Below are 12,813 nucleotides of genomic sequence, written 5' to 3'. Positions count from 1 at the left end.
TGACCCCCTCCCTCTACCTCTAAATTTCTAATCAATCTCTTAGATACAGGGGGATAGTACTTGACCAATAAGGTAATGACCATACCATTATTACATTATAGATGAGGTACTATGTCACTTTCGTCCTAAACGATATCATCATGATTAATTGGTCATTGTCTTTGTTGTGATGTTAGAACAAAACAACTTGTACGATACATCTTTGATAGTTTTTCCTAATTGCGGGTTACATCACTATTATTAAAACTGTTCAAGAAAATAATTCTCATGCGGCGTCAAGTGCATCCTATATATGTATATGTTGTTGAGAAGACAATAACTCATGCAATGTTTTTGTATCTCTTTGCTAGTTGTAAGTTGTAACTATATATTATACATTAGAGGATGTAGATCAATATAAGTATAAGATAGATGAAGAAAGAAAAAAACACCTATAGATAGTTGTGATTTTGTGATACAATAATATTTGATATGTGTACTGTTTTTTGTGATGTTTACAAGACATAAGATAAGAAAAGTAAGGTGGGCCTGCAATAATATGTGTAAATATAAACAAAAAAATACTATATACAATAATATTACTACATTTATTGATATATGCATCTTCTTCTGACACACTAGCTGTCTCTTGCTCACATTGCTCTGTCTTTCATCTTTCCCTATACATAAACACCATCCTTTTTATTTTATCTTTTATTCATCACTTTTTTGTTTTCAATTATATACCACTATATTAATTCTTATCATTTCTATTAGCAATTTTTCTTAACTATGGTCAACTAAAGTCTAGATCCGATCCGAGTGTTTTTATTATATGTTGAGTTTCGATCTTAAGGAACTAAACCAATTGTAAACAATGAACTGTAATGTGATAGTCGAGATTTGATATAAAACTAATGAATTTGGATCTCGATTTATATTTTCAGAAAAGAATTAATATATGCCTACTCATCAAAAGAATTACACGTCAGCAATACTTTACACTTCCACGTTCTAATCCACTCAGTGCTCGGCCAGCCAGGTCAGCAAACATCTCACGTGTCCGAGTTATAAACCCCACCTCACGTTGTGGACACTCACACGAGACATTCCCGGTTTACCGATTCCGAAACAGTCCGAAAAACAATCCAGCCTAGCATCCAATTCCATTCAGACAAAGAATCTTACATGTCAAATTCTCATTGGCTCAATACCCTTGACCTTCTGTACGACCGATCATCGAGCTTTCTCCGCAACGCCTCGAGGACACGCCACGTGGCGTCTCCTTCCTTCATCGGGACGTTGTACTGTAGGGCCCGTTTGATCTCCGGCTCGTGTAGGTTTCGCTGTATGGCAGACAAATTAGTCACCGCCACGTGTTCCAAAATCTTCCGTAGATTCTTCACGTCTTTCTCCGCCACCGTGAGTGATATCTCCGGCCACTGTACCGTATCCGAGAACGGTAGCTTGATCCCGTCAGCTATCACAACGGGAACGCAACCTAACACCGCGGATTCCACTAGCCTTGGACTCCATGGTGCCCACCCTAGAGGACACAGACAAAACACCGACCTCACGATTTCTGATCGGTATCCAACAAACCGGTGCCGGTTTAGATGAAACCGTCTTCTCCCTCCGTATTTCTTTAGAATCGCCGTTCTCACTCCCCTGTAAATGACATTTATCAGTAAATTAACAAAAACACAAAAAGTCAAAGTCAACGAGAGAAAAAAACGCAAACGCACTTGCTGTAAAACCGTCCGCTAATATTCTTAGGGTTGACTTCCATCTTCCCCCGGAAAAACGCCCAAATGTCTCGCCGGCCGTTCGCCGGAGCTCTTTCTAAAGCTCTCTCAACACTCTCCGGCGGAATATAAGGCGGGATCACAACATGCTCCACTTCTTGACATGGATGCTTGTAATTAACTCCAAACGTTTGTAATATTATTGACTTCTTCATAAACTCTGGTATCCCTTCCTCAATCGCCATGTCCTCCTTCACAACAACAAAATTATCAAAACCAATCTCTACACTTCTAGTGAAAGCATAACTTCAAACCTTGGGAACTTACCATAGCGTGGAAGCAAGCGCCAAAGTCATGAGAAGCAACGAAGACATGATCAGAGCCTTGAGTCCGGTTCCAAAACGGGTAACGAACGGAGATGAGATCAACGGCTGAGCTGATGAGAGAGCGAGCGTGGCTTAAAGAAGGGAACCCGTTGGATGTGGAGAAGTTGCAAGAAACGTAGACAGGGACGAAGAAGTAATCAGCTTCTTCCGGGTCTAACGTACGGACGACGGATGAGAGAAGCGCACGGTGAATCGCTACCTCCGCAGCGAAAAGATGAGTTGAGCAACGTTCTGATGACTTAACCCAGTCGTCGTTATAACTCGCCGGTAAATCGTATACATATATCTTCATCCCGCTGAACATATCTTTAATCAGAAAAGGAACAAAAAAAAAATCAATCTTTGAGTGGATTTTAAAACAGAGAAGAAATAAAGGTTCGATTTTTATATACCAATGGAGGTGGTGGTAATGGCGGAAGATTCGATGAGAGCACGAGAAGGGAGAGACGACGACGTTTTATGGTTAGACAAGAGACGTATTGTTGAGGGAGATGAGGATTGGTCTTCTCCGGAGAAGTAAGATGTGAAGAGATAGAAAGAGAGAAGAAACCAGAGGATCCATGTGTAATAATTTCTGAAGAAGAAGAAGAAGACAAAGATGTTTCTTTTATTTCCTCCTCCTCTGTTGTTGTTGTTATTAAGCTGCATTTTCACGATGAAACCTGTCTTCTTCTTCGTCTTGTTATTGTTGTTGTTCGGTCTCGTTATGTCAAGCGACATTGCTTTAGAGAGAGATTTGGGAGAAAATGTAGAGAAAGAGTCGTTGATTTGAATGGATCTTTTTTTAGTTTAATCAAAACATTTGGAACAAAATCGTTGATCTACTTACTTTCTCATCATTCTCTCGTGTGGGTTTGGTTTGAATCCAACAGAGTCATAACAAATCATTAAAGAAAGAAAAAAACTGAATTTTTCAGAGTACAGAGAGAAAGAGAGAGAGAGAAGGGTCACATGGTGATGATGGCAATGGAGCAGAATAGAGCTCGGCGCAATGGTCTCGGGTTCATCGCTGGTCAAGTTTTCTTAGTAACCGTACCAGTTGGATGATCTGGAATGACAATAATGTCCTCGTTGGCTCCGTAATAATTACTTTTGTGTGTGTTTTTGGTAAGTTGGAGTGTTTTAGATCTCGTGAAGGACATGTGCTTTTTTATATATATATGTAATTGTGTGTGTCTTCTTGATAAGCTAATTTTTGTTTTTGGATTTCGCTTATCATTTTGTGGTTAATAATGACAAGTTAGCTTAGCTAGCACTTTTATTTATCGTTCACCTTTTTTTCATAACTCACTTCTGATTGTACCAAAGTTAACCTTGTCATAATGAAAAATAAAACTTGACAAATTAATGATGAGTATATTGACCACCATACGTACGCAATAAGCCATAATTTGTACCAATGTTATATCATAAACTCAAAAAGACCCATAAAGCTAAACGAACCCAAGATTTCCTTAACCATTCAATCTGAAATTGGTTAATTAATTTTTAAAAGAATTAACCTATGTTTTCTTAACTTTTTTTTAATCCTTTTTTCTTAATTGTCCCTACATAAAACAATTACATATGTATGATATTGGGTTTGATCCTTTTTATTTCGATTAGTAATTGAGCAGCCAAAACATACATCGTGCTTCATCCCAAACAAGTCATAAAATATAGGCAATGATTGGTAACACAAACAAAGTATTACAAATGGTACGGTTTTGATTTTTTACCAATCACAAAAACTTTACTAAAAACTTTATTAAAAATTTTATTCTCAGTTTTTTGATACAACTTTCATATACAATTTTTTCTTACAATTTTGCACTATTTCGTAAAAGCTTACAGTTTCAGCTTACAGCTATTCTGTACAATAGCTGAAACTACATTACCAATGAGATCCATAATTTTTTTCCACCTAATATCTTAAAACTCGAATTTGAAATTCAGAATGACATGGTAGCATACTAACATGTAATGGAACCAAATCCACTATACATTTATATATTATAAATAATTAGTGTGGGGCTTGAAAAGAAACGCAAAAGGTATCTAAAAACTAAAAAAGCTTACAAGGGCACTGCCCACTCGGTGTGGGGGAGAAGGAGTGCAGCACGTTCAATTTACACACAAAAGATATATTTGTAATTAATTAAAATCCACTATTCATTAGTTTTTGCCTATGTAAATTGGGAAGTGTTTGGTTTGTTATGAGAATGTGTCATAATGCCTATACATACATTGATACATACATGCATGAACTTTTGCATACATATTTTGGTTGAATGGTTGGCTAAATCTTTGTACACATTAATTGTGTTCTCCAAGTGTAATAGTACCTCCTTAGTTTAATTATAATGTTGTCGTTTTCAAGAATAAAATTTGACTTTAAATGATACTAATAGTATTTGACTTATTAATGTGTGTATATATGTCTACAACATTTTAAATAGTGGAAGGGAAGGAGTATACAATTATTTAAGCGGTTTAATTTCATTAAACCATATTTTTACTTTGTCCTAGTTATACTTCTATCAGCGGTCAATTATCATCACACCAATTCAAGTAGACAAGTGGTTAACACTTAAGACTTAGAAAAGTAGTTATGAGCACGGACGACGCCTAAGACTATAGAAGTTGGACATTTTCTATCTTCATGTTTAAGTATTGCCTACTTGGTAAGACAACGAGGACGCAACTAAAGGAAGCATAGAAGTACTGAAAACACCCAGTTCTTTTTGTTTTTTAATGCTCTCATGCATATATCAGATTTTGTTTATAGGAAAGTAATAATAGCCCCAAGATTATACAAATGACATCCTAGGGAAAATAACAATCCCAAACTAAAATCCGGACTCGAAAATCACGTGAAAAGAGTCGAATACCTATGCTAGTACAAAAGTTTATAGTGATGAGTGAACAAACAATCTCATATATCCCCACGACTACAAAACTTTGAACGTTGTAATTGTGTAACGGCGGAAACAAAATCCACCGTTACAGCAATATGGATAGGAAATGAGCTTTATGTTGGATATCAAAGTGGTTGTACCAATCACACAAAATGGTTAATTAGTTCAGGCTTCTGTTAAAATATTGTGTATTTATTAGTTTATTTAAAAATGCAGCTACTGATTGGTTGCACTTTTTAATCACCTAAATAGACTATAGTAAATGAAACATTTAATACTGTAACCAACTCAATTCACACATTTACCCATCTGGTCATAAAAAGGCTACGTGTATATTTATATACATGTAGACAGAAATGGATTTACATGCACAACATTAAAGAAAAATTATAGGCATGGACCCATTTTAACGCTTACAGTGTTTTTGGCCAACTAACGCTCACAATTTTTTTTATGTTCACACATATATGATATATGAATTATAATTATTGAGTATGGTTGACTTATATTTTGTACAATTTTTAAAATATTTGGTGTTATACCATAGAAACGCAATTTATATAAACTAACTGATATTTATTATACTAATATTTCTAAATATGTTTTTTTCAACGGATAAAAATAAAAGGAAGATAAAACTAAGATTTATCGAATACTGTTTCTCTGCATCCCTAACTTAGATTACATGTCACTGAAAAATAAGTGTAATTTACATGCAAAAACAAATTCATAACGATCGCGACACTAATAATCAAACCAAACCTATATTTTTAATTTTTATGTTAAAATTCGAAAATATTTATATCATATACTCTATTATGCATGTTATGAAATTATTCCTTTTGATCGTATATTTCACTTTGGATGCGATTTGCGTTGACTATATAATAACTAGTCTATACATATTAGTCTTTTATTGTCAATGTATTCACGAGACATTCATATTTCGGAAAATGTTATTCTTCACATTAAATTTTGTTTCACATATGCGTGCAATAATGTAACATTTATTATGGAAACATTACAATCGAAGCAATATGTTTGGTAAGGTAATTGCAGTCGCTTAGACTTAAATCAGAAGGAAGAAGCTTATTAACAATAAACTTCTTGATATATATCAGTCACTCCAACATCATCTTTTCTTTACTTTTTTCTCTCTCTACCGATGTGAATTTAACAAATAAATTTGTAAAACAAAACATGAATAACCATTTAAACTTTCTTAACAAAAGCAGGGAAAATTAATTTAGTTCAACAATGAATACTGGTTTATAATGGTAAATAACAGTTGGACAAAAAAAAGGTTAAAAACACATAACGCATTATGAATTTTTTTTTTTTTTTAGAGTTTTCAGTTACAGACGGATAGAGAGAATTATATTTTATTATCACTTTTTAACCACAATTTGTATTTTATTCTTGTTTCTACTCATTCAAGACTCAAAATTTTATGATTTCATGTAAGACTCAAAATGGGCCTAAAGGTCTTTGCGACCCATTTAAATAGCTGGACTGTGTTTCTCACCATATCACATTCACCTATAATTTTTAGATTGATATGTGTGGTCTAACGATCATGTTTAATTATTGATCTAGACCAAACGTTGATACAGCTTAATTAACTGCTATAACGTCTTGATTGGAAGAGCATATAAAGAAGCTTTTTTAATTTTATCATCCGATCAACATTTATTAGGAAAGCATATAAGGAAGCATTTAGAAGCTATAGATGCTCTCATATGCTTTATTCTCATATACTCTCATTTGAAGCATTTCCCAAGCATTTAACTCTAAAATATTAATATATATTAAAATAATTTTAAATAATTAATTTATTTTGTAAAAATAGAAAATTATGATTTTATAAAAGATAAATTTATTTGTTATAAAATAATATATATGAGAAACTACTTCATCTTATTAATTAAAATAATATAATAATTTATTTAATACATTAAAATATTAATGTGGATATAACGTTTATAATATGTATTATTGTTTTATTTTAGTTTAATGTGTTATATTATATATTTTTTCAAAATTATTGAAATTAAAAATATAAATATAGATATAAACTTTTATAAAAAATTTATTTGTAATTAATGTGTAACATTATAAATATATATAATTAAAAATTATTAAATTACACATTTATATATATAAATATTTATAAAATTTATTAAATGTAAAATATATTTTTTAAAAATTATATAGCAATGAGTGATAATTAATTTTTTTAATGAAACACATTTAAATTATATTTTTTAATTAATATCATATGTTAAATATAAATATAATATCTAATACTCCACTGCTATATCAATCAACTAAATATGTTATATTAATCAGAGCATACAACTTATGCACCTTAATGCTTATGGTGTATAATGTTAATGCTCTAGTATATGTTGTTCCAGTCAAGCAATTATGAAGAGTGTTACACTGCTACCAGATCCGAATACAAATTTTGTTTTAAAATAACTATCCGTAAGCCCAATACTCCACAGTAAACAAAATATAACAAGTTTGAGATAGTGGTTTGTATCATGATAATTGTTCAAGGATATATATATAGCCTAAAAACAGAAAAGTTAGGTCCGGCTCAGACTAATTTGTGAAGCCCACTTTTCTTGGATAATGGCTTTATGATCCCTTGATTCCCTTAAATGGTTTTAGTTTTTAAAATACCCTTCGACACCACTCAAAAGACTCAAATATCTCATCTCTTCTTGAGCATTGAGCAACTAAAATGGTTTGATCTAAGCCTCTTTTCAAGTTTAATTCGAATATCCTCTGTTGTGAGGATGGTTATGACTTATATACTTTTTATAGCTGCTTAATTTTGCCATTTTCTTTTTGAGCTCCTGATTTAGAGCTGTATTGTTTTGAGATGCCTACTGGTAGTCTCCTTTTCATGTACTCTGTTTCTTTATTTCAATTTTCACATATAAAATGACTCCCTTCAGTGTAGAAAGATAAAAGAGGAAATAATCTTTAATTTACATAGTTCAAATGTCACTTGCACCCATCAACAAAACAGTTTGTTTTTACAAGTATCTTTTATTTTCATTCTATAGTTTACTATTTAAAAAATGACTGAAAAAATTAGAATAGGAATTATCCGTCAAATTACTTGCCAGAAAATATATTGCATTAATAATTTGTTAGTCGTTAAAAGTAAAGTAAGTATTTGCAATAGAATAAATAAAATTTAAAATATCTTTAAATGATAATGTATCACACAGACAAAAATAATTTAATTTCATAATATTTTATTTTGTAAATTAAAAAATTTCAACATTAATTACCCTACTTCTAGAAAACTGAAACACTTTATATTTAGTTTAAGTTTTTCAATTTCCGTTTTCATGTTTTCAAACATGAGACGACTTAACTTGGCTACCCACTGTGAAATGGGTTAATTAGTCAACGTAACTCTATGAACACATATATCACACCAAGAAAAAGAAAAAGAAAACTTGAAAGAACTTGTGATGTATCGTGGTCGACTAGTTCTGTGTGACTGGAAAACAACTGGCTTGTTACATAACAAAACAAGAAGTCGAAATTTCCATACTAGAACTATCAATGTAATATCACAGAGTCGCAGACTTTTAACACATACAACTGTACAAGCATCAATAGACATAACTATACATGCCTTGGATATAAAAAGTTAAAAAGAAAACTTAAATTTGTAAATGATATAATGACATGTGTATATTTATTTTCAATTCATTTTGAATTAAAAATTATATTATGTGCGAACATTAATTTTAAATGTACGAGATTCTAGATTCTCATTTTCGGTTGACAGACTTGACAGATTCAGCTTAAACAATCATCTATTGTGGTTTTGCATGGTAGAGGTTAAATATGCTATTTTAGGAATATTAATAGGTATTATACTATTATGATGCCGTGAACGATCATCATATGTGAGATTGCCATAAAGGTATATATGGTGATTCAGATTGAATCTTTTTTTGAACTGCCACAACGGTAAATTTGAATTGCTTGTTTCTTACTTTCTCTATACCAATTGATGCATCGATTCATTAGGACTATCATGAGGAATTGAATTATTGGCCGACAAAATAAGCAATCTAGTTTCCCTTAATATGGAATTTAAGGATCTTAATAAATAGGATAAAACTAATACGCACACAAACTTGTTCCATTCATAATGATACTGAAGAATGGAAGCAGCATGTCCCGTGCATTTATGGATAGCTCCCATGTTTGTGGCTTCGTATAATTAGCTCTTATCCTGAAATATATTTGTTGTGAAAATTGCCAACACGATCATATTCACAAGGCATTAATAGACATTAAATATTGTGGGATATTGTGGGTCATCACATTCATAATCATATACTAGAGAGACTTATGATCTATGAAGTCACATATTAAGTTTCACATCAATAACTGCCAATGTGTGTTTATTTATTTATAACTCAAAACTAATTGTCAATATACTAAGATTAGCCCATATTAACAGTTGAACACCATGATAAGTTACCGTTACCGTAAGTTACAGACTAGTTTTTATTATCTTAACATTTACAATTTGCACAAAAAAACATTTACGATTTAAAAGAAACACATATAATGAAAATCACATTTGAGTAGGTTTAATTAATAAAAATTGGTTCCGCCTGCTCAAGAGTTTTTTCTTTTGAAGTTTACGACCTTTTTTGGTCGCACAACTCAGTTGAGTTTGATTCCTAGACTAAACAACTTTTGGCTCATATATATTAATGAATTGAGTTTTTATTTATTTATAAGAGTGTGATTTATACATCGTATAGTTGGAGCTAGACTGCAAAATCGTAAGTACAGGGAATCACGAAGCTTCACATTAGATATCTTTGTACGTGAAGAATTCACACAAGAAACCGAAGCAGACGAAAGTGAAAAGCTCTTAACATAAAAAGAAAAGAAGATATACAAAGTTGTGCTTGACATGCTCTTAGATTATTGATGTTGGTGAAAGAGACCATGAAATGATAACTCTTGTCTCCCTACTTTTACTATTGGAAATACTTTTTTTTCTTTTTCTTTTTGAATATATATTTTCATCTGCATATTAATTAATTGTTGAAGGAGAGTATTATTCCTTTACACTCTTTTTCATGGATGGCATTATTATATATAATTAGTACATATATAAAAATATTAGGAATATCACAATCATGATCATCACTTAACACATGCCCAGCGAACCAAATATGGATATTTACTTTCCTTGCTTTACTTCCACTTGCAGTAAAAGTCAACAAATCATTTTCAACAAAGTATTTAAGAATACTGATTATAAAGTTTTGCCCAAGAAATTAAAATTGATTTTGCGCCACCCAATAGTCATTTTACGAGTTTTTTCTTTTAACACATGCATGGTGTAAAACTATGCTCAGTCCAAACTGGAAATTAAATAGACTAATTCGTTTAGAAAATAATTCATCATTAACTAAAAAAAAGTTACTGAATATTTATTTTGTCACGTATATTACGTTCTTACCTCAACTATAATTTTGTTGTTGTTGTCAACTATACGTTGATAATACACAAGATATACACTTGATCGTACCCGCTATAAACAGTACTGATTGATCATAGATCTTAGTATCTTACACTAACTATATAATGAGTCTGTTCGTTAAGTTGCTGCAGCAACCACATTCTGCGACTAAAAAAATAAAGGTTGCCGGAGTTTAAATCTTTGCAATGAGTCGTTCCTTCTGTTTAAACAAGTTACCGCTTCTGTTAAAACAAATTGCAGTGGCAGTTAAAACTATCACTTATTTTTCATCGCGAGACATGATATACTGGAAATCTCCGTAAAAGTAGTGGCAACGGTAATTTTCACTGGCCATAATGACATTAAAATTTTGACCGCCGGAAGGAGATGCAACAGCAACATAACAAACATGCTCAATATCAGAAAACAACGATAGATACATTTTTGCTTCTGTCTATAATCTAGCGATGTTATTATCCACTGAAAAAAGAAGAGAAACTGAGCTGTTTAGATTGTTATATTCATGTGACATTTGGTAACGAGGATGTGAGTAGTGAGAACTTTTTTGTTTTCTCTTCTTTTTTTCCACGAGTAGTGATTGGTTTAATAATTGAAAAAGGGATTCCATATAAACTTTTCTCTATATTTTGGTGGCAAAAGTTTGGTTACCTGCCTCTTTTGCTGACCCTGGAATCCACTTCTCATTGACTATATGCTTCTTTGATTTGTATACACAAAATCGAAAAGAAAAAAATGGTGTTTGAAGAAGCATTCGTTCCCGCTTTTTTCGGTGCTACTCGAATTTTCTTGGATAAAGACAAGAAGTGGTGTTGCACATCCCAAGAAAACCGAAGAAGAAAACAAAAGACTTTTAAAGAGTTGAGACTATAATGTGAGTGAGTGAGACCAAAGTCAGTAAACTACGATCTTGGTCTAAGGTCTTCCACCAAATACTTCCGGCAAAAGAAGGAAAACAAAAAAAAAACTATATATTANACGATCTTGGTCTAAGGTCTTCCACCAAATACTTCCGGCAAAAGAAGAAAAAAAAAACTATATATTAAAAAAAGATACACCCACTTATATGATTTTAATATCGTTCCACTAAGAAATTACTTTGAATTTGAGTTGTATGTGAGATATTTTGCTTTATTTTATAGTTATATTAGTGATAAATAATTTCTAAAATAGTTTGCGCGTTGTAAATAATAAAGTGGCGTTGGTTGAAATAATGTAGCAAGATATGATACAATCATGTGCCATCATTTTATTTATTTAATTCTTTTAGTTGATTAAATAAAATTATTGAGAAAACTCAAAAGAGAGCTACCTGAAAAAGCTCGATGTGCTTTAAGCAGTCCAATAAGTTTTACTAATATATAAAGTCCTTCCCTCCCTAACTCCTCAAGTTAAAATCCATTCTCTTTCACTCTCGGTCTCTCACACACACGAACAGTTTATTATAGAGAATCAAAAGATCTTCTAAGCTCAGTTTAGTAGAATTTATGGATAACCAAAGCAATGCTCTTCTTGGCTGGCCTTACTACTCTCACTGAAAGGTAAATTTGTTTTTTTCTTTCTATATATGAGTTTCCTTTGTTTCTTTTAAACCTTAGTGAGTGAGTGAATAGTGAAAGCATTCGGCTTTTGCATAATGTCTGCCTAATTTCTTGAGGGTGTACTTTTTCTTATTCTTTGCCTATCTAAGATAAATCAAGATTTTGCATAAGGTGGTCTTAATCTTCAACTAGATCATGAGTCATTACTTGATGGGTTAAAGATTTTTTCTTACTCTTACTTCTCTGACCAAAACTCAATCATAGCAAGTGACACAATCAACACCATTTGTGGGAAATTAAGGAGTTCTCTGTTTTGTTTCCTCTGTTTCTTTCTTTTGTGTGTCTGACTGTTTTACTTTTTACTTTTTTTTTTTACAGACAACAGAAGAAATAAGACAGTCTCTACTATACACAACACTAGAGCTGGACCAAACAAAGATGTTTGCTTATGATGAAATAAGGAAGAGAGATGAGCAATTGATCCATCTCAAAGACATCTTAACCAAAACCATCAAAGAAAGAGACGAAGCTCTCGAGAAATGTCAGCGTCTCATGTTCGACAGCCACTCACTTCAACAACAGAAACACATAACTCCTCCTTCATCTGGAGCTTCCAGCATTGAAGACGAACAAGTTCATCTTCAACAACTAGGATCCAACAAGAGCTTCTCATCCTCAGATTGTGAGGAGAGCATTATGTCACCCACTGATCATATCATGAACCCA

General features: G+C 32.2%; 1 protein-coding gene and 1 pseudogene across 1 annotated transcript; one reads left to right on the top strand and one right to left on the bottom strand.

The window, feature by feature from the left end:
* LOC104706596 (probable glucuronoxylan glucuronosyltransferase F8H) lies at positions 889–3,236 on the bottom strand. Its single transcript, XM_010422791.2, has 4 exons — positions 2,503–3,236; positions 2,052–2,416; positions 1,725–1,975; positions 889–1,647 (listed from the first exon to the last, which is right to left on the bottom strand). The coding sequence occupies exons 1-4, from the start codon at positions 2,828–2,830 to the stop codon at positions 1,179–1,181; spliced, it is 1,413 nt and encodes a 470-aa protein (XP_010421093.1). The 5' UTR covers positions 2,831–3,236; the 3' UTR covers positions 889–1,178.
* The window catches only part of LOC104706595, a 2,575-nt pseudogene continuing 1,633 nt past the window's right edge, over positions 11,872–12,813 (top strand).

Source organism: Camelina sativa, chromosome 8, assembly GCF_000633955.1.
Source record: "Camelina sativa cultivar DH55 chromosome 8, Cs, whole genome shotgun sequence".
NCBI lineage: Eukaryota > Viridiplantae > Streptophyta > Magnoliopsida > Brassicales > Brassicaceae > Camelina > Camelina sativa.
Note: the sequence above shows the minus strand (reverse complement) of the source record. Positions and strands in the feature narration are given on the sequence as shown.

Bases quoted from the DNA above. Each gene is read 5' to 3' on its own strand.
- LOC104706596 (XM_010422791.2), bottom strand. From the start codon at position 2,830: ATGTCGCTTGACATAACGAGACCGAACAACAACAATAACAAGACGAAG. The intron at 2,417-2,502 runs GTATATAAAAAT...TTCTGATTAAAG, and splicing joins CATTACCACCACCTCCATTG to ATATGTTCAGCGGGATGAAG. The intron at 1,976-2,051 runs GTAAGTTCCCAA...GTTGTTGTGAAG, and splicing joins GCGCTTGCTTCCACGCTATG to GAGGACATGGCGATTGAGGA.